The 20,774-nt window shown below is 38.7% G+C and overlaps 4 protein-coding genes across 4 annotated transcripts in view; all 4 read left to right on the forward strand.

Moving 5' to 3' along the window:
- The first annotated feature begins 290 nt into the window (after positions 1 to 290).
- On the forward strand, positions 291 to 2,264 carry LOC117622614 (phenolic glucoside malonyltransferase 1-like). Its single transcript, XM_034353356.1, has 2 exons — positions 291 to 406; positions 649 to 2,264. Exon 2 carries the CDS (start codon positions 768 to 770, stop codon positions 2,157 to 2,159), a length of 1,392 nt encoding a protein of 463 aa, XP_034209247.1. The 5' UTR covers positions 291 to 406; positions 649 to 767; the 3' UTR covers positions 2,160 to 2,264.
- A 6,665-nt stretch (positions 2,265 to 8,929) lies between these two features.
- On the forward strand, positions 8,930 to 10,938 carry LOC117622228 (phenolic glucoside malonyltransferase 1-like). The gene is made up of 2 exons (XM_034352825.1): positions 8,930 to 9,046; positions 9,205 to 10,938. Exon 2 carries the CDS (start codon positions 9,316 to 9,318, stop codon positions 10,693 to 10,695), a length of 1,380 nt encoding a protein of 459 aa, XP_034208716.1. The 5' UTR covers positions 8,930 to 9,046; positions 9,205 to 9,315; the 3' UTR covers positions 10,696 to 10,938.
- A 2,147-nt stretch (positions 10,939 to 13,085) lies between these two features.
- On the forward strand, positions 13,086 to 14,990 carry LOC117622474 (phenolic glucoside malonyltransferase 1-like). Its single transcript, XM_034353146.1, has 2 exons — positions 13,086 to 13,202; positions 13,370 to 14,990. Exon 2 carries the CDS (start codon positions 13,481 to 13,483, stop codon positions 14,666 to 14,668), a length of 1,188 nt encoding a protein of 395 aa, XP_034209037.1. The 5' UTR covers positions 13,086 to 13,202; positions 13,370 to 13,480; the 3' UTR covers positions 14,669 to 14,990.
- A 4,448-nt stretch (positions 14,991 to 19,438) lies between these two features.
- LOC117620720 (phenolic glucoside malonyltransferase 1-like) overlaps positions 19,439 to 20,774 on the forward strand; it is a 28,678-nt gene continuing 27,342 nt past the window's right edge. The window contains exon 1 of the mRNA XM_034350896.1: positions 19,439 to 19,948. Coding sequence (XP_034206787.1) covers positions 19,660 to 19,948 — 289 coding nt within the window. The 5' untranslated portion in view covers positions 19,439 to 19,659. The remainder of the gene's footprint in view (positions 19,949 to 20,774) is intronic.

A 20,774-nucleotide genomic window follows, 5' to 3' on the forward strand; every position in this document is an offset into this window, starting at 1 on the left:
ATTCAATTTATCCTCAATTTAGTTTCTCTTAATTTAATTACAAATTAATAATTAGTGTATAGGAGGATTGAAGACAAATCGTATGTACCCACTTTTAAAACTTGAAAATAATATACCAAACCAAGTGTTCACTTTTACCCATGTGGTTTTGTGGCTTCTAATAGGCTACCTGACTATCGTGTGGTGTGGCCTGATATCAGCCACATTTTGTATTTCACCAAGTACACTTCCCTTTGCTCTTTAAGAGAGAATAAATTCTCCTTTTTCGTATGCTTCTGTGGTGCTGCATATAACAACTTCAGTTTTATCTCTCCTATTTTGATCATTCGGTGTGTTTGCCTTGTATTTGTAACTCTTTATTTCCTATCGGGAGTGCTAGCAACTTTGTGAGCAACAAGAAGAGTTCGTAAGTTTCTCTTCTCTTCTTGTTGTTTCCTCTTTTTGTTTATGAGTTGCTTCGCACAATTGTTTTAGATCTCTTTTGCTATTTGTTTGCCAGTAAGAATTTGAGTATTCTTTTGGGTCAAATGTTTGTGAGTGTATTGGGTGTATTGGGTTTGTGGATAGGCTACAAAGTCCAACTAGTATAAATATCAGTGAATTATTGGTTTGTTTATATTTGTCACATTTTTCCTCTGCTTGATATAGGTCACATATCTACTACGCCTCCGTACAACACTACTCCATCTGCACCGTCTAGTAGTGTGATAAAAAGGGGCAAAAAGATCAGAATAACTCAAGCTTCTAACTTCCATCTCCAATTGGCAATGGCAAACCCTAGCTCAGTTAAAGTAGTTGAAGTTTGCAGGGTGGCTCCTCCTCCTCCACCCTCACCCGGGGCATTCTCTTCCCCGAGCTCCCTTCCCCTTACCTTCTTCGACATCCGTTGGTTAAGGTTTGGGCCGGTCCAGCGCCTTTATTTCTACCAAATGCCTACTTCCTCTGCAACACCACTCTTCTTTGATTCCGTACTTATCCCCAGACTCAAAACCTCACTCTCTAACACCCTCCAGCACTTCCTACCTCTAGCAGGAAACCTCACTTGGCCTCAAGACTCCCAAAAGCCCGTTCTTAGCTATGTCCAAGGCGACGCCATTTCACTCACGATAGCAGAGTCTAATGCTGACTTCTACCATCTTTCAAGTGGTGACTTCGTTGAAGCCACAGAGTACCATTCTCTGGTACCCCAGTTGGGAGCTTCTCATGAACAAGCTGCAGTGGTTGCATTGCAAATCACTGTCTTTCCCAACTGTGGCTTTTCCATTGGAACTTCCATGCACCACGCAATTCTAGATGGCAAGACTTCAACTTTGTTTGTGAAATCTTGGGCTCACATTTGCAAACATGATGATCAATCTAATTCAGTGCTACCTGATCAGCTGAAACAATTCTATGACAGAAGGGTCATTCAAGATCCAGCTCAGCTCGGAGTACTCTACTCGAACTCCTATCGAAATAAGGACGGTCCCAACAATAGAAGCTTAATGTTTTGGGAGAGGAAACCCCCACCGGGCTCTATCCGAGGCACCTTTGAATTCACAAGAGCAGATATAGAAACACTAAGGCAATTGTTAAAGGCTAAATTGGCAGAGCAGAAACAAGAAGATATTCGTTCAGTTCATGTGTCAACTTTCACTCTAGCTTGTGCCTATACATGGGTTTGCATAGTCAAGGCAGAGGAAATAAACAGTGAACAAACACGTCTGGCTTTTAACGTGGACTGCAGGTCTCGCTTGGATCCTCCTATATCTCCAAACTATTTTGGGAACTGCATAGCGGGACGTACAGCAGTTGCCGAAACAAAAGCCTTGTTTGGAGAAGATGGGTTGGTTGTGGCTGTGAACGCAATCAGTGAAGCTATAAAGAGTTTGGAGAAGGGGGTGTTGGATGGGGCAGAGAATTGGGTTTCAAGGTTGTTTGCTGTGACTAGTGAGAGAATGCTTACGCTTGCCGGTTCACATCGGTTTGGTGTTTATGAGACTGATTTTGGATGGGGAAGACCAAAGAAGGTTGAGATTGTTTCCATAGATAGAACCAGAGCTATCTCCTTTTCAGATGCCAAGACTGATGCTGGGGTTGTTGATGTTGGGTTGGTCTTAGACAAACATAGCATGCAGGTTTTTGCTTCTCTATTTGCTAAAGGTCTTCAAAACCCTTGAAGCTTGAAGCCTCGTTTCAACAGCATTTTCTTTCTCCACTTTATATTTTGGGGAGTAATAATTTCGGAGTTCACTTTGTGAAAATCATATGCAAGCTATTGCTTCTGTGTTTGCTAAAGGGCTTCAAGACCTTTGAATCCACGCATGAAATTGGTCTTAATTTGTTAAAGGAAGAGCCGCAGAACAACTGTTTCTCTTTTATTTTTTTCTTTGATACAAACGATAGTATAAATGATTATAAATTAGTCTAATTTATAAAAATGGAACTCGAACTTAGTGCAAGTCAATTTGTCGAAGAGCAAGCTGCAACAACATGTGTGACTGAGATTCGCTTGTCTCCCTATCCAATTCTCAATGAATAAAGGAGAAGTTGACGACTCATTACAGTGGGACTTGTTCATAATATCAAAGTACTTGACAAGACAACTCATTATGCCAACTTTTATTACAAACCAATGTCGCACATAATGTTCAGTATTGAACCCTTGGGCCTGTAATGGTGAGGCCCAAAAGCATAGTCGGTCTTGGTCATAACTGTGCGTCAACAAGCCCCCCAAGTCCGCAGTCTAAGAGTAGTTCTTTGGCTGGGGACTTTACAAGTCCATAGAAGGGTTTGGCGAAGCCGAGTAGTTGTCGTATGTTGATATCTTGCTCAAGCCAGGTTTAGAGGCAAGTCGTGCTTGGTTCTAGGTGGTATTTGGTGCTGGAAAAATGAGGAGCAGTCATGGAGAATTTATTCATCCCGAGCAGAGCACCATAGAGTTTGTGATAGTCATCACTGGGCAATAATGGCCTCAGTGTGGTCCGAGCCATAATGCCTCGGTGAAGTGGAGGAGTCATGGAGTGAGAACCATCCCTACCGGGAATGGCCTAGGTGGTTGTGGCTGTGAACGCAATCAGTTAAGCTATAAAGAGTTTGGAGAAGGGGGTGTTGGATGGGGCAGAGAATTGGGTTTCAAGGTTGTTTGCTGTGACTAGTGAGAGAATGCTTACACTTGCCGGTTCACATCGGTTTGGTGTTTATGAGACTAATTTTGGATGGGGAAGACCAAAGAAGGTTGAGATTGTCCATAGATAGAACCAGAGCTATCTCCTTTTCAGATGCCAAGACTGATGCTGGGGTTGTTGATGTTGGGTTGGTCTTGGACAAACATAACATGCAGGTTTTTGCTTCTCTATTTACTAACATCGCCTTTTCTTCTAGAAAGGTTCAGGCAATCAGTGATGACTTTGATGGCAAAGAAGAAGCAACAAGATCCTCAGTTACATGGGTTTGCTTACTCAAGGCAGATGAAATAAAAGCACACAAAATGCTTCTCGTTTTTCATCCTATTTTTTTCATTGTAATTATAATTGTCATGGCAACTTTTTTTAAAAAAATTTTATTTTTATTTATTTTTAAATATGGGTCGTCTTTACATCACTTTGATTTAACTATTAAGACTCAATTGGCAGGTGAGATGGAATAATTCTGAGTGGAGTGGTAAGCATGTGGCGTCCAAGAATTTTGATTTAATAATCTCATTCTAAATATATAATGTTTTTTTTTTTTGGTCGATCCCACGCATATCATGCAAGGTTTTATTTTATGTCAGTATTTAATAACTAGAAAAAATCATGTCCCGTTACGCATATGAATTTTTATAAAAGAAGTACGCAAGATTTGGTAATCATGGTGTTAGAAAAATAAGGGGTTTAATTGCTATATTTAAAGAAGAAGAAAAAAGAATTTAATTCGTGAAAATAAATACCAAATTAAATGCATAAAATAATTTAATTGCTAGTAATAGAACCGTGTTAAACATAATTAACATATTCTAGTTACCATACTCTCATTAATTGATTAAAATACATAAAAATGAAAGACTAACTTTCATTTATGGCACCCTTTGTTTATATACATCTCATTCTATAGGAAGTGCAATGAAGATATCCTTAGTTCTTAAGCTATTCTTCTTAGAACCTTACGAAAGTAAGTAAGTCATTCACATGAGTAATCAAGTCTATAATTTGAACACAACAGGAAGTCAAATTCATTAGACTAATCAAGTCTATAATGCTATGGTTTGGTGATAAGTAGTAATCGTACGGCGTTGGACGAATTGAAAACCAATCCAATGGTACATAAGCCTTGAGAATGAATTGATTACTGGCTGTGAAGAAAGATGCGTGCTTTTATTTCTGTTTTATTTAATAAAGCTGGAAACTGGCGTGTAAAGAAAGATGCGTGCTTTTTTTGAATCTTATATAACCTGAAACCACAATAACTTTAAGAGAGAAAGAAAATATAAATATAAATAAAGAAAAGAAAACCAAAATAAATAATAAAAATAAACTCAATTATGTAAATTAGGAATCCAAATTCTAAATTAATTTAGGAATTCCGGTCAACGGCGCTAAAAACTTGGTCTGTCCTTGCAAGTGCACAAGATCGAAGTTCGGCCGATTTTCAAGTTGAAAATCGAGTGTTCTAGAGCCAAAATCGATCGAAACCCAACCAACCATCAGTTAGAACACGAAAAATAGGTGAGAATCCATACCTAACTCGAATGATTTGGTGGAGAAACGAAGGAGATCGAAAGAGATGAAGTTTCGACTGAAAACCAACGGAAAACCCCAGATTCCAGCCAGTTCCGGGTGGCCCCAGGTCAGCGGCGGGTCGGGGAAGAACGGCGAGACCGAGGCGGAGCTGACGGTACCCTTGCCGGAGATCGGGCCGAGCTGTAGCGGCTGCGGGACGAGCTGGAAGGGGAGGAGGCACGCGGCTGGTCGCGCGGGAGGAGAGAGAGAGAGAGAGAGAGAGAGGAGAGAGAAAGAAGAAAGGGATAAAAATCTGACTTTTTGTTCAAATTACCGTTTTGCCCTTCGCGGTATTTTGACCGTATTTTCTTCGTTACAATTCCGATTCGAGTCTACTCCGTGTCTACGGACTCGTTTCGCCGTGCTCTACGCAACGGCGTAAGCGGAATTACCAAATTCCTTCTCGATCAAAAAGTCAAATTTTTTCCTATTAAATAATGCGAGAGCAAAATCGTCTTTTTGCTAGAATAAATTAATCTTAATTTTTAGATTTTTTTTTTTTTTTTAGGTTATTACAAAATAAAAGCAGACAAAATGTTTCTCGGTTTTCATCCTACTTTTTGCATTGTAATTATATTTGTCATGGCAACTTTTTTTTAAAAAAATATTTTTTTTTATATTTTAAATATGGGTCGCCTTTACATCACTTTGATTTAACCATTAAGACTCAATTGGCCGGTGAGATGGAATAATTCTGAGTGGAGTGGTAAGCATGTGGCGTCCAAGAATTTTGATTTAATAATCTCATTCTAAATATATAATGTTTTTTTTTTTTTTTTTTGGTCGATCCCACGCATATCATGCAAGGTTTCATTTTATGTCAGTATTTAATAACTAGAAAAAATCATGTCCCGTTACTCATATGAATTTTTATAGAAGAAGTACGCAAGATTTGGTTATCATGGTGTTAGAAAAATAAGGGGTTTAATTGCTATATTTAAAGAAGAAGAAAAAAGAATTTAATTCGTGCAAATAAATATCAAATTAAATGCATAAAATAATTAGAACAATATAAGAGAAGTTTTAGAAAAATCAGAATATTTGAGTCTAGAATTTAGTTCTATCTTTCTAAGATAAAATTGCTCCTCACAGGTGCTTTAAGGTTCCAATGGCAAACATCTCCCAAAATACAATAATTTCCTTCTTGTGATGGTAGCATTTCATGCCACAAGAACAACGAATGCTGAAGAGTGCTTGAACTATGTCTCAATATAAGACTATTTTACTGGCAAAGACTCATGTATGCAGTGAACGAAAAACTCTTTATTGCCTTGGGATGCAATCTTTTGCTGAGGTGCAGCTTTTCTTATGAATTGTTTGGCTACGGATGCTGTTAGGGTGTCCAGGTCCCGTGTTGTTTGTGCTTAGTCCCTTTTTATGAAGAGTTCAATGTGTTGCAGTATTTATAATACTAAAAAAATCTGTTCAGAGAGGTTGTGTCTCATAATGCAAAGTCAAAGTGTACAACTCTTACTTATATAACTTTTCATTTAAAACCTGTTCACTGTCACTTCTAATTTTGTACATCCTATAATAAGAAATCTTTTAATATTAAAATATTAAAATTTTCCAACAATCCCCACATGGATGTAAAAAATTAATCAACAAAATGAAAATAAAAATACAGACACTTGAGAGAGTTCGATTGGAAAGATACCACGTCAGGATAGGTAGCTATTGGCCTTGAACCTTCCCTAGTAAAATACCATCAAGTTTACTCGGATAATTAGTGAATGCGGTTTCTTCAACTACTTAGCCGCTTGTATAATCTCATACGATAGTATTCACACAATACCTCACCATACATCTAGTTCTAGGTTGTGTCCCATACGATAGTGTTGCACTAGTAATAGAACCATGTTAAACATAATTAACATATTCTAGTTACCATACTCTCATTAATTGATTAAAATACATAAAAATGAAAGACTAACTTTCATTTATGGCACCCTTTGTTTATATACATCTCATTCTATAGGAAGTGCAATGAAGATATCCTTAGTTCTTAAGCTATTCTTCTTAGAACCTTACGAAAGTAAGTAAGTCATTCACATGAGTAATCAAGTCTATAATTTGAACACAACAGGAAGTCAAATTCATTAGACTAATCAAGTCTATAATGCTATGGTTTGGTGATAAGTAGTAATCGTACGGCGTTGGACGAATTGAAAACCAATCCAATGGTACATAAGCCTTGAGAATGAATTTATTACTGGCTGTGAAGAAAGATGCGTGCTTTTATTTCTGTTTTATTTAATAAAGCTGGAAACTGGCGTGTAACACTTGCCAAGGGAAAATTGTCCTCCTTCTTTGAATCTTATATAACCTGAAACCACAATAACTTTAAGAGAGAAAGAAAATATAAATATAAATAAAGAAAAGAAAACCAAAATAAATAATAAAAATAAACTCAATTATGTAAATTAGGAATCCAAATTCTAAATTAATTTAGGAATTCCCGTCAACGGCGCCAAAAACTTGGTCTGTCCTTGCAAGTGCACAAGATTGATGTAATATAGCGTTTGACAAATCCAAGTATCGTTCCCACAAGGATTCCAAATTAATCTAATATTCAAATACCTAAATTAAATCTAACTGATACGCAAGTAAATTTGTAAAGATTGTTGTTGTGAAAGTTTATGAAACAAACAATGAAATTAATGAAAGCAATTGAGAATATAAATTAAATTAAATTAAATTTTAAGGTTGAAAAAGAATGATGAAGGTCTAGGGTTTCGGAATCAATCACAAGCAATCCAAGTTAGATTTCAATGCATTCAACAGATTCTTTCGATTCTTTAGATGATAATTCACGTATCTAAGTCCTTTTCAGGCACTCATACCATAGTTTTCCTTAAGTGTAAGATTCTTTTCTAGTTCAAACAAAGATCATATACCCAATCTTGCAATCTATCCTGGTTAAGGCATAAATTTAACAAAGTGGATTCATTATGTTCTAGAAAACGAGAGAACTAGGCAAACCATTATTCTTCTTCAAGCAATAATGTAATTCAGCACACTTAATCACAAGAAGCTAATTGAATTATATTGCAAGTTCTGCCTCAAATTCATCTTCCAATTTACTAGATGCAAAGCCCTAAGGTGATCAATCAAAGAACTTAAACAAATAGCAACAATTAAAATAGTGATTAAACATTCATCTAAAAGAAACTTAGAATCCATTAAATAACATTAGAATTCATAACTATCCATGCTCGGGCATCATCCTCACCCTAGAGAATAATTTAGTTACTCATGTTCAAAGAAAACATAATTGAAAAACTAGAAAACATAAAATAAAACTTATGGATTATGCTCGACAACTTGACAATGGCAGCGACTCTTTGACTCTCCTTCAAATTCCAGCATAAGAGAACCCTATTTTCTGGTCTTCTTTAAATAAGGAACAAATCCTCTTTTGACTTGGTAACTATGCTTTCCTAGTTTGGCTTCAATTGTCTTTAATGAGTTGGCATCCAAAATCCTACTAAATATAGGATCAGACCTTAGAAAATAATCTTGCATCCTTGTAGATACTTTCCAAATACAATTGACATAAATTGGACTCCAAAGATTGGACTTCAAAAAGATTATTTTGCAAAACCCGCAGAACACATTCTGCCCAAACTGTCTGTACTAAAATGGCCACAACTCTCTCCACACACGTCCGAATCACGAACCGTAAAATTCTACAGAAAGCTAACATCCGTATCTTTCCAATGATATAAGGCTCAACATCTGGTTCGCTCTGAGGAAGTACAGTATATTCTGTAAAGTTGTCCGATCTGCACAGCACATTCTGCTCCTAGGATTTCACATTACATTTCAATCCCAAAATTGCTCCTTTTTCTTGCTTTTCCATCTTTACTCTTCAAACTTAGTAAAACACAAAACTAAGTAAAAATAGACTAAACTCACTCAAGAACACAACAAGAATCTAAGAAAAGAGAAGGATAAAAAAAATGTACAATGGTTATATCAATTACCAATCCAGTGGTGACATTTACCGGTACGGTGATCCCCCACTTTTAAAACTTGAGAATGATGATATACCAAACCAAGTGTGGTTTTGTGGCTTCTATTGTGTGGCGTGGCCTGATATCAGCCCCATTTTGTATTTCACCAAATACACGTCCTTTTGCTCTTAACGAGAGAGAATAAATTCTCCCTTTTCGTATGCTTCTACGGTGCTGCAGTGCATACAACAACTGCACTTCTTGTTGTTTTGATCATTCGGTGTTTGCCTTATATTTGTCTCCATTTCCTATTGGGTGTGCTAGCAACTTTGTGAACGACAAGAAGAGTTCGTAAGTTTCTCTTCTCTTTTTGTTGTTTCCTCTTTTTATTGGCTCAAATGTTTGAGAGTGTATTGGCTCAAATCATAGGCTACGAAGTCGAACTAGTATAAATCATGTGTATTATTGGTTTATTTATATTTGTCAAATTTTGCATCTGCTTGATATAGGTCACATATATACTACGCCTCCGTACAACACTAAGCACTTGGACAGATTCCACCTGACCTGTCTAGTAGTAGTGATAAAAAGAGGGCAAAAGGATCCATCTCCATTTGGCAATGGCAGAACCAACAAGCTCGGTTAAAGTAGTTGAAGTTTGCAGGGTGGCTCCTCCTCCTCCATCCTCATCCGGTGCATTCGCATCCCCGAGCTCCCTTCCCCTTACCTTCTTCGACATCCGTTGGTTAAGATTTGCCCCGGTCCAGCGCCTTTTTTTCTACGAAATGCCTACTTCCTCTGCAACACCACTCTTCTTTGACTCCATACTTGTCCCAAAACTCAAAGCCTCACTCTCTTACACCCTCCAGCATTTTCTACCTCTGGCAGGAAACCTCACTTGGCCTCAAGACTCCCAAAAACCCGTCCTTAACTATGTCCAAGGCGACACCGTTTCGCTCACAATAGCAGAGTCTGGTGCTGACTTCTACCACCTTTCAACTGGTGACTTTGTTGAAGCCACAGAGTACCATCCTCTTGTACCCCGATTGGAAGCGTCTCATAAACAAGCTGCAGTGATGGCATTGCAAATCACTGTCTTTCCCAACTGTGGCTTTTCGATTGGAACTTCCATACACCATGCAGTCCTAGATGGCAAGAGTACAACTTTTTTTTTAAAATCATGGGCTCACATTTGCAAACATGATGATCAATCTAATTCAGTGCTACCTGATGAGATGAAACAATTTTATGACAGAGTCATTCAGGATCCAGCTGAGCTTGGAACAATCTACTCCAACGACTATCGAAATAAGGACGGTCCCAACAATAGGAGCCTAATGTTTTGGGAGATGAAACTACCACCAGACTCAATCCGAGGCACCTTTGAATTCACACGAGCAGATATAGAAACACTGAGGCAATCGTTCAAGGCTAAAATGGCAGAGCAGAGACCAGTTCATGTGTCAACTTTCACTCTAGCTTGTGCCTATACATGGGTTTGCGTAGTCAAAGCAGAGGACATAAAAGCTGACAAAGCACGTCTGATCTTTAGCATGGACTGCAGGTTTCGCTTGGACCCTCCTATACCTGCAAACTATTTTGGAAACTGCATAGCAGGATGTATACCAGTTGCCGAAACGAAAGGCTTGCTTGGAGAAGATGGGTTGGTTGTCGCCGTGAATGCAATTAGTGAAGCTATAGAAAGATTGAAGAAGGGGGTTTTGGATGGGGCAGAGAATTGGGTTTCAAGGTTGTTTGGTGTGAGAAGTGACGAAAGAATTCTCAGCATTGCTGGTTCAAATCGGTTTGGAAATTATGATACTGATTTTGGATGGGGAAGACCAAAGAAGTTTGAGATTGTTTCCATAGATAGAACCAGAGCTATCTCCCTTTCAGATTCCAAGACTGGTGCTGGGGCTATTGAAGTTGGGTTGGCTTTAGACAAACACGACATGCACGTTTTTGCTTCTCTATTTGCTAAAGGTCTTCGAAACCTTTGAAGCGCATGAAGCCTCCGCAACAACGTTTTCTTTTTGCACTTTATATTTTCTGGAATAATAATTTGGGATTCGTTGGTCAATAGTAGACCAACCTTGTATGCTCTCAACAAACAGCTTTGTGATGATGTTTTTCTTTGGACCAGGTGCAGGTGGCTCTGTCCGTCTCTTTTCCTATGTACTGCATCAAATAAACTTCTTAGTGTTTTTTCTTTTGGTCAACTATAAAAGTTGACAAACTTTGTATGCTCTCAGTAATTACCTTTGTGAACATGTTGTTCTTTGGACCAGGTAGCTAACTCTGTTTCTTTTCCTATGTACTGTCTCTAATATCTGTTTATTTTCCTCTGTATTATTTCCAGTCAAAAACAGTGTGCTTACTTTACTTTCCTTCTCTTCCAAAACACTATTTTAATGTATAGTATTCAACCAAAGTTGAAATATATATGTGAAATCGTATTTTAAATATATATATATATATATATTAATATTTTGGGAAATTAAATGTTTTGTTATCTATTTAGTTTATAATTTAAATTATATTTAATTGATTATATACGTACATGGAGCTTTCATTGAGAGTTCCCTCAAATAAGTTATTTAAAAGACACCATCAGCATTGTATTTCACTAATTCAAACTGTCTATTTTTTTCAAAAATGAAAACAACATTACAAGTTGTTGACGACAAGTTTTCATATTATGAAAACTTAGCAACTATTGTTGATTTTAAAGGACTTTGAAATGGCCATGGGGCTGTCAAAAGAAATACTGAACTTGCCTTCAAGATAGGTACTATGCGAAATGCAACGCATGTGATCTCCCTATAGTCAGAGAGTGACATGTCATGCAAGCAATAAAACTAATTGCATTTTTCCCATTTATGCTGATTTCTAAGTATTTATCTTGAATTTATATTATTGTTTCTAACTTCAATGTAAAAGGAAGGAGCATTAAATGAATCATGTCTAATTATTTTTTACCAAAAAAAAAAAAAAAAGAAGAAGAGTTTTTCTATTTAAACTCTACTTTTGTTTTTTTACTTTAATATTTAAATAATTAATCTCTTAAGTTTTATTATTGTGTAAAAAGACAAAAAAAAAGTCATCCAACTTAATACTTAACTCTAGTAGACACATACCCCACCACTCTTCATATTAAGTTATAGAAAAACACAAACTCCTCTATACCCTATTGCTAGATTACTCATCTCTTCCAATCCAAAAAACCTATTACACTCTCATCTTCTCTTCACAAAACCTAAATACGGTATACAAATAGTGGCTTGTGGATCGTCAATTGAGGTATGTAATGTGAAAAGTCGCTATTAAGAAGACCACCTGCTAATTTCCCCAATCAAACTTCTAAATTTTGTGCAAGAATTTGATCATGGCTTCTCAAGAATTTCCCCAATGAAAAATATTTATTTAATATTGGCTCATTTTCCCAAACTTTCCCATGATGAGGGGAAACAAAACCCAAGTTTGGAGGATGGCTTCACTTTCCCCCTACTTTCCTATGGGTTAAGAAACGATTTCTCATGTCTGGACTTACCAAATATAGAAAAGCAATTGATTTCTCATGCCCAAGTCTCATTTCCCATGAACCAATGGGGCCTAGTGCCATTCAGGTAGAGGTGTTTAAATTCTATTTCCTATGTTATGTATTCAAGTTCCATGACTAGTGCCATTCATGAATAGTGATATAGGATGTGGATTCCCCTCAACAAGTTATAGCAGTTAACCTAATTTGACAGAAGTTGGAGATTGGACTTGAACTGCTTAAATTGAAAACCACCAGGGCAAAAATGGTCAAATTGAAACCACAGGGACCTTAGTGATAAAAGCGGTAAACCACATGACCAAAAGTTACGTTTTGCCAACTTTCATTTATGGTTGTTCATATGCATCTCATTCTATAGGAAGTGCAATGAAGATATTTACTCTTTAAGATATCCTTACTTCTTAAGCTATTCTTTTTAGAACCTTACGAAAGTCAGTCAGTCATTCATATGAGTAATCAAGTCTATAATTTGAACACAACAGGTAGTCAAATTCATTAGCGTTTAGGGTTGGTTTGGTGATAAGTAGTAAACGTACGGCGTTGGACGAATTGAAAACCAATCCAATGGTGACATTTACCTATATGTACTAACACCTAGTACATAAGCCTTGAGAATGAATTGATTACCAATCCAGTGGTGACATTTACCGGTACGGTGATCCCCCACTTTTAAAACTTGAAAATGACGATGTACCAAACCTAGTGTGGTTTTGTGGCTTCTATTGTGTGGCGTGGCCTGATATCAGCCCCATTCTGTATTTCACCAAATACACGTCCTTTTGCTCTTAACGAGAGAGAATAAATTCTCCTTTTTCGTATGCTTCTACGGTGCTGCAGTGCATACAACAACTGCACTTCTTGTTGTTTTGATCATTCGGTGTTTGCCTTATATTTGTCTCCATTTCCTATTGGGTGTGCTAGCAACTTTGTGAACGACAAGAAGAGTTCGTAAGTTTCTCTTCTCTTTTTGTTGTTTCCTCTTTTTATTGGCTCAAATGTTTGAGAGTGTATTGGGTGTTTTGGCTCAAATCATAGGCTACGAAGTCGAACTAGTATAAATCATGTGTATTATTGGTTTATTTATATTTGTCAAATTTTGCATCTGCTTGATATAGGTCACATATATACTACGCCTCCGTACAACACTAAGCACTTGGACAGATTCCACCTGACCTGTCTAGTAGTAGTGATAAAAAGAGGGCAAAAGGATCCATCTCCATTTGGCAATGGCAGAACCAACAAGCTCGGTTAAAGTAGTTGAAGTTTGCAGGGTGGCTCCTACTCCCCCACCCTCACCCGGTGCATTCGCGTCCCAGGGCTCCCTTCCCCTTACCTTCTTCGACATCCGTTGGTTAAGGTTTCCGCCGGTCCAGAGCCTTTATTTCTACGAAATGCCTACTTCCTCTGCAACACCACTCTTCTTTGACTCCATGCTTGTCCCAAAACTCAAAGCCTCACTCTCTTACACCCTCCAGCACTTTCTACCTCTGGCAGGAAACCTCACTTGGCCTGAAGACTCCCAAAAACCCGTCCTTAACTATGTCCAAGGCGACACTGTTTCGCTCACAATAGCAGAGTCTGGTGCTGACTTCTACCATCTTTCAAGTGGTGACTTCGTTGAAGCCACAGAGTACCATCCTCTTGTACCCCGATTGGAAACGTCTCATGAACAAGCTGCAGTGATGGCATTGCAAATCACTGTGTTTCCCAACTGTGGCTTTTCGATTGGAACTTCCATGCACCATGCAGTCCTAGATGGCAAGAGTTCAACTTCATTTGTAAAATCATGGGCTCACATTTGCAAACATGATGATCAATCTAATTCAGTGCTACCTGATGAGCTGAAACAATTTTATGACAGAGTCATTCAGGATCCAGCTGAGCTTGGAACAATCTACTCCAACGACTATCGAAATAAGGACGGTCCCAACAATAGGAGCTTAATGTTTTTTGAGATGAAACCACCACCAGACTCAAACCGAGGCACCTTTGAATTCACACGAGCAGATATAGAAACACTGAGGCAATCGTTCAAGGCTAAAATGGCAGAGCAGAAACCAGTTCATGTGTCAACTTTCACTCTAGCTTGTGCCTATACATGGGTTTGTGTAGTCAAGGCAGAGGACATAAAAGCTGACAAAACACGTCTGATCTTTAGCATGGACTGCAGGTCTCGCTTGGACCCTCCTATACCTGCAAACTATTTCGGAAACTGCATAGCAGGATGTATACCAGTTGCCGAAACGAAAGGCTTGCTTGGAGAAGATGGGTTGGTCGTCGCCGTGAAGGCAATTAGTGAGGCTAAAGAAAGTTTGGAGAAGGGGGTTTTGGATGGGGCAGAGAATTGGGTTTCAAGGTTGTTTGCTGTGTGTGAGGGAAGAATGCTCAGCATTTCTGGTTCACATCGGTTCTGATTTTATGACACTGATTTTGGATGGGGAAGACCAAAGAAGTTTGAGATTGTTTCCATAGATAGAAACAGAGCTATCTCCCTTTCAGATTCCAAGACTGGTGCTGGGGCTATTGAAGTTGGGTTGGCTTTAGACAAACATGACATGCACGTTTTTGCTTCTCTATTTGCTAAAGGTCTTCGAAACCTTTGAAGCGCATGAAGCCTCCGCAACAACACTTTTTGCACTTTATATTTTCTGGAATAATAATTTGGGATTCGTTGGTCAATAGTAGACCAACCTTGTATGCTCTCGACAATCATTTGGAATAATAATTTGAAATATATATATGAAATCGTATTTTAAATATATATATATATATCAGCCATGATTTCTTGGACTACAGGGGTCCAAGAGACTGTAATCACCCACCGTTTGATGTAACATCCGACGTTTCAAAAAAATTTCTTAAAAGGAGTGTAAGAGTGAGTGAACCGTTGAATTTACATCCAACGGTGAGTGACCACAAATCTCTTGGACCCATGTAGTTCAAGAGATCGAGACTGATATATATATATATATTGGGAAATTAAATGTTTTGTTATCTATTTAGTTTGTAATTTAAATTATATTTAATTGATTATATGACAGGACCCGATCCTAATTCCACTTTGGAATTCGAACCAAGCCCTGTGCGTGTCCGACATCTGGCAACTGTCGGGCACAAATGACCATTTTACCCTTCCTACTACAGTTTCTATGAAAACTTTCTCTGGACTCCTGCTGAAAATTCGGCAAAGTCTCCCCTGTATTTTGACCAAACCCAAATTTTTTCACCTGTCAAACAACCAAATAAATCCACACCAACTGCCAGAATAGAATAACCAAATATTCACCAGCTCCAGTTTTCCACTAAGACAAGATATCAGAGCATTTTCTAAAGTTTACAGGGTTTCAAGGACTTTTCCACAAAACTCTACCTGATTTGATGGCGCGGAAGCTAGGAATTGCCCGGTGGTGGATCCTGCGCACTTCTACGGCCTGGGGGCGAAAAACAGTTTGAAAATGTGAGTGGAAAAAAATAATGTTCTTGAAAACGATTTATAACCATAATAACCCCCATTTAAACATAAGTAAGGATATAAATCGAGGGTTTGTCTATATTTCAATACAAGGTATTCAAATAAGCATGTAAAAACTTACTGATGAGTATGCTCGTATAACTGAACAAATATGTAAAGATATAAATGCGCGAATATCAAAGAGACTGGCATAAAATAACTGAAAGTCATAATTGAATAAAAGAAAGCTCAAAATCCTTTGAAACTACCACCTATTTGTACCCCTGTCATATCCGTCAATTCCCCTGGCAGGTCTCGGGCGTCACGCAGTCTACCCGAGCCGCAAACTGGCGAAATCAGGGGACTATGATCAGCCTGATCCGCCGGCAGGTCTCGATGACACCAAGTCGACTCGAGCCGCTCTGGCAAGATACAGGGGACCGTAGTCAGCCTGATCCGCAATCCTGGCAGGTCTCGGGGACACAGAGTCAGCCGAGCCGCAATCCTGGCAGGTCTCGGGACACCAAGTCTGCCGAGCCGCAAATCCTGGCACTCACGGTCCGAGCGTCCCCGAAACTCGTGAGGCAAAGTCAAGTGCACTGACGTAACTGAAATCAGACTGGATGTCCGTAGACATCGGTCCAACTCTGGGTAATCACCAAAAATAATGGGTACATGGTGGTCTAATTAGAAAATCTGATAATTCTCTGAAATCTGATAAATTAACTGTAGTCCCAATTCTGCTGCTATTTTATTATATAAAGCTCAAGGTCTGCTGCTAATATAACCTTAATAATATATATAACTCAAAATATTTAACAGTATAAAACATACTCTAAGACATGCAAGAGTACTTATTCAAGATCAAATAATGAAATTTTCTTATAAAAACTTATTTATAAAAACTCATTTCTATAAAATCAATATAAAATCATTTACGTAAACTCATTTATATAATCATTTATCTAACTTATTTATATAAAATCATTTATGAAAGAAAGTCCACTCACTGGTGGTCCGACCTAGCTGGACCCTTCGACGGTTCCTCCTGTAGGTCGACTGGACCTCTGGTGCCTGATTAACCATGAATAATAAATTAATAAAACTGCTTGATAAGAGAATTAAATAAAACACCCTGCCCCCGGCTCCTAGAAATACGTGCGCTCAATTTTAAAGTTACTCATATGCCCACATTAGCCTTTCAGACCTTTAGGACGGTCTTGGAAGATCCGACGTTTAACTGAAGCGATAAGCTGCCAGATCGGGAGACCCGGGACCTGTGGGGTCCATGATCTCCGATGGTCAATCTGGGCTTCTCTGAAGGTTCCTCATAGAGAAGGAACCATGTTCCGCGAATTCGGTCCGAAACGGACGGTCGGATTAGCCGAACTCGCGTTATCGCTTAAAATCCAAACCCTAGCCCCATGGTTCGCGATTTCGGAGTATCCGGGACTCCGATTCGTAATCCGTCGAATCCTACACGATCCTGGAATCATGTAGTATGACATATCCAAAATTCAGTGCGATCCAAAAGTTTAACGATACTGCACCCAAGGATCGCGCGATATGGAAAATCCGTTCGGGGCTCAAACAGACTCCGAATCGAGATCCGCGAAATCCTACGCGCTCGTGACAACACGAGGATCACAAAACTGCACAGAATTTCTTCACCACCCTCGCCCACGCGCTGCCTCATGCGCGGGCAGATTTAGGTGTCCTAAGCGATTTCGGGTGGTCGAAAAATCTAGGAACCAAGACTCCAAACTCTTATCCTAGGTAAAACACCCCATTTGGAATCACTTTTGTTCTTGGACATACCCCAAAAAGTGACCGGAAACAATAGATCACGGCGGCCGAAATTTCGGCCAATTTTCAAGTTGAAAATCGAACCCTTTATAGCTAAAATCGATCGAAACCCATACATCCATCAGCTAGAACACGAAAAATAGCTAAGAAACCATACATTACTCGATCGATTTGGTGGAGAATTGAAGGAGAAAAACAAGCTGGAAGTTCAAACTGGAAATCCGGCAACAATGGTGATTTCCTGCGAACTCCGGCCACGGCAGCGGCGGCGACGGGTCAGGAATTGTCGGCGGTCGAGTGGTGGTTCGTTTGGCACCGGTCCCGGAGATCGGCTCCAAGTGTTGCCGCCGCTAGGACGACGGAAGCGAGCGGAGGTCGTGGGCGAGGTCGAATCGGGAGGAGAGAGAGAGAGTAGAGAGAAATGAGGAGAGAGAAGGGAGGAAGAGATAAAAATCTGACTTTTGACCAAATTACTATTTTGCCCTTCGCGGTATTTTGATCGTATTTTCTTCGTTACAACTCTGATTCGAGTCTACTCCGTGTCTACGGACTCTTTTCGCCATGCTCTACGCAACGGCGCAAGCAGAATCCCCAAATTCTTTCTCGATTAAAAAGTCAAATTTTCCCCCATTAAAATATGCGAGGGCAAAATCGTCTTTCTACTAGAAGATATTAATCCTACTTTTTAGATATTTTATTTATTTTTAGATATTTTTTTTTGGGTTATTACAATGTACAATGAGCTTTTATTGAGGGATCTCTCGAATAAGCTTATTTGAAGGACACCCTTATAGGGCTCACTCAATATTGTATTTTACTAATTCAAACCATCCGTTTTAAAATTTAAAAAAAAAACACCATTAAAAAGTAATTAAAAATTATCCACGACAAGTTTTCATATTATGATAACTTAGCAACTATTGTTGATTTTAAAGGACTTTGAAATGGCCATTGGGCTGTCAAGAGATAGGCACTATGCGAAATGCAATGGATGTGATCTCCCTATAGTCATAGAGTGAAATGCAATGCAAACAATAAAACTAATTACACTTTTCCCATTTATACTGATTTCTATCTTGAATTTATATTATTATTTCTAACTTTAATGTGAAAAGGAAGGAGCATTAAATGAATCATGTCTAATTATTTTATACCAAAATCCAAAAAAAAAAAAAATTTCTATTTAAATCTTACATTTTTTTTTTCACCCTAATACTTAAATAATTAGTCTCTTAAGTTTTATTATTGTGTAAAAAGACAAAAAAAAAAAAAAAAAAAAAGTCATCCAACTTAATACTTAACCCTAATACATCTATACACACACCCCACCCCTCTATTAAGTTTTAGAAAAACACAAACTCCTCTACACCCCATTATTGTTAGATTACTCATCTCTTCCAATCCAAAAAACCTACTATACTCTCATCTTCTCTTCACAAAACCTAAATACTGTATGCAAATAGTGGCTTGTGGGTCGTCAATTGAGGTATGTAATGTGAAAAGTCGTTATCAGGAAGACCACCTGCTAATTTCCCCAAGCAAACTTCTGAATTTTGTGCAAGAATTTGATCAGGGCCTCTCAAGGAAGGTAAAGACTGTGAGTCTCTTTGTTTTACAATAAGTAATGATGGCTGAAATTAGCTGTTAATCACAACGCTTCAAAGTAGAATGGTGAGGGGCAAAATAGCGGGGGGTGGGATTGATGAGTTTTTTTAATTTATTTTATTCTGGGTGTGTATTTAGGGGTAATTTGAAAATATAGTGAAATTTTCTTAAAAATTGTAAAATTTTGAATTAAAAATTAGGATAGACTTAAAATATAAATAGAAAAACTCAACCAAAAAAAAAAAAACCGTCTATTATTTCTAAGGCATGTTGCTTTTTTAAACAACAGAGCGTATCCCTAACTTGGTGCCCAATGCCCATGCGTTTTTCAAAGAAAAGGAAGCAGTGGTTATGGGTGAAGGGTGAAGTTTCTTCGAACACTTGGTGGGCATATTGGGGTCGCCCACGAAGCTTCCAAGGGGTCGCCGGAGCACCTTCCCTGCCACTTTTCCGGCCTCCAAGGGGTCCACACTGTGGGTCCGCCCAACCCTTGGCTTTTCTGTGAATTAGATATGGTCAATAGTTTCTAACTCCAATAGTCCAATGGCAGAGCTAAGCTCAACCTCAGTGAAACTAGTTGAGGTCTGCAGGGTAGCTCCACAACCACAACCAGATGTTGCAGAGTTTTCTCTTCCCCAAACCTTCTTCGACCTCCTATGGCTAAGGTTTCCACACTTCCACCGCCTTTTCTTCTACGAAATATTGGCTTCCTCTGCCTCAGCTGACACAAAACCCTTCTTTGATTCTCTACTCTTTCAAAAACTCAAAGCCTCACTCTGTGTCACCCTCCAACACTTTCTACCTCTGGCAGGAAACATCACTTGGCCCCAATGTTGATTATTGCCTCAAACCAATAGTCAAAAGTGATGGATATTGACAAGTTGCAATGTGAATGCATTAATTGGCTTTCACAAATGGTGGTAGGCTATTGTTGACTTGGCTAACCTTTGGCTTCTTTGAGAAGCCACTTCCTTTGAGAAGCCACTTCCTTTGGCTTCTTTGAGAAGACACTAACCTTTGGCTTCTTTGAGAAGCCACTTCCTTTGGCTTCTTTGAGAAGCCACTTCCTTTTGGCTTCTTTGAGAAGCCACTTCCTTTGGCTTCTTTGAGAAGCCACTTCCTTTTGGCTTCTTTGAGAAGCCACTCCCTTTGGCTATAAATTGGAAGCAAATGGTTTCATTTGAAGCATCCAACCAAGTGTTGAGTAGAAGAGAAAAATAGCAAGAAAGGCATTTTGCCAAAGAGTGAAACAAATTCTCTCTAGTTGTTCTTTGCTTTGTATCATTGTTTTCTCTTCCTTTGTGAGTGTGTGAGGTTGGGTGTATTTTGGTCTTTGGGAAATTGAGTGGTAAACACTATTGTATATCTCCATTGATTATAGTGGAATACTCCATCGCCTCCAAACTGGATGTAGGCAATTGCCGAACCAGTATAAATCTTGGTGTTGTTCTTGTTGATTATTTTGTTCAATTTTTTCTCCTGCCTGTTGTTATTTATTTTTTCACTCGCAGTTGGTTGACGCTTCCGCACAACAAGTGGTATCAGAGCTCCAGTTTTTCGACTGGGGTTTCGTGGGAGTGAAAAATCTGTCGGTGCTACAGTGACGGGTGAATAGTGCACGTGAATAGTGTCGGTGCTACAGTCTCCCGTGAATAGTG

Source organism: Prunus dulcis, chromosome 3 (genome assembly GCF_902201215.1).
Source record: "Prunus dulcis chromosome 3, ALMONDv2, whole genome shotgun sequence".
In the NCBI taxonomy this organism is placed as follows: domain Eukaryota; kingdom Viridiplantae; phylum Streptophyta; class Magnoliopsida; order Rosales; family Rosaceae; genus Prunus; species Prunus dulcis.

Excerpts from the sequence above, each read along its gene's own strand:
- LOC117622614 (XM_034353356.1), top strand. The coding sequence starts at position 768 with ATGGCAAACCCTAGCTCAGTTAAAGTAGTTGAAGTTTGCAGGGTGGCT.
- LOC117622228 (XM_034352825.1), top strand. The coding sequence starts at position 9,316 with ATGGCAGAACCAACAAGCTCGGTTAAAGTAGTTGAAGTTTGCAGGGTG.
- LOC117622474 (XM_034353146.1), top strand. The coding sequence starts at position 13,481 with ATGGCAGAACCAACAAGCTCGGTTAAAGTAGTTGAAGTTTGCAGGGTG.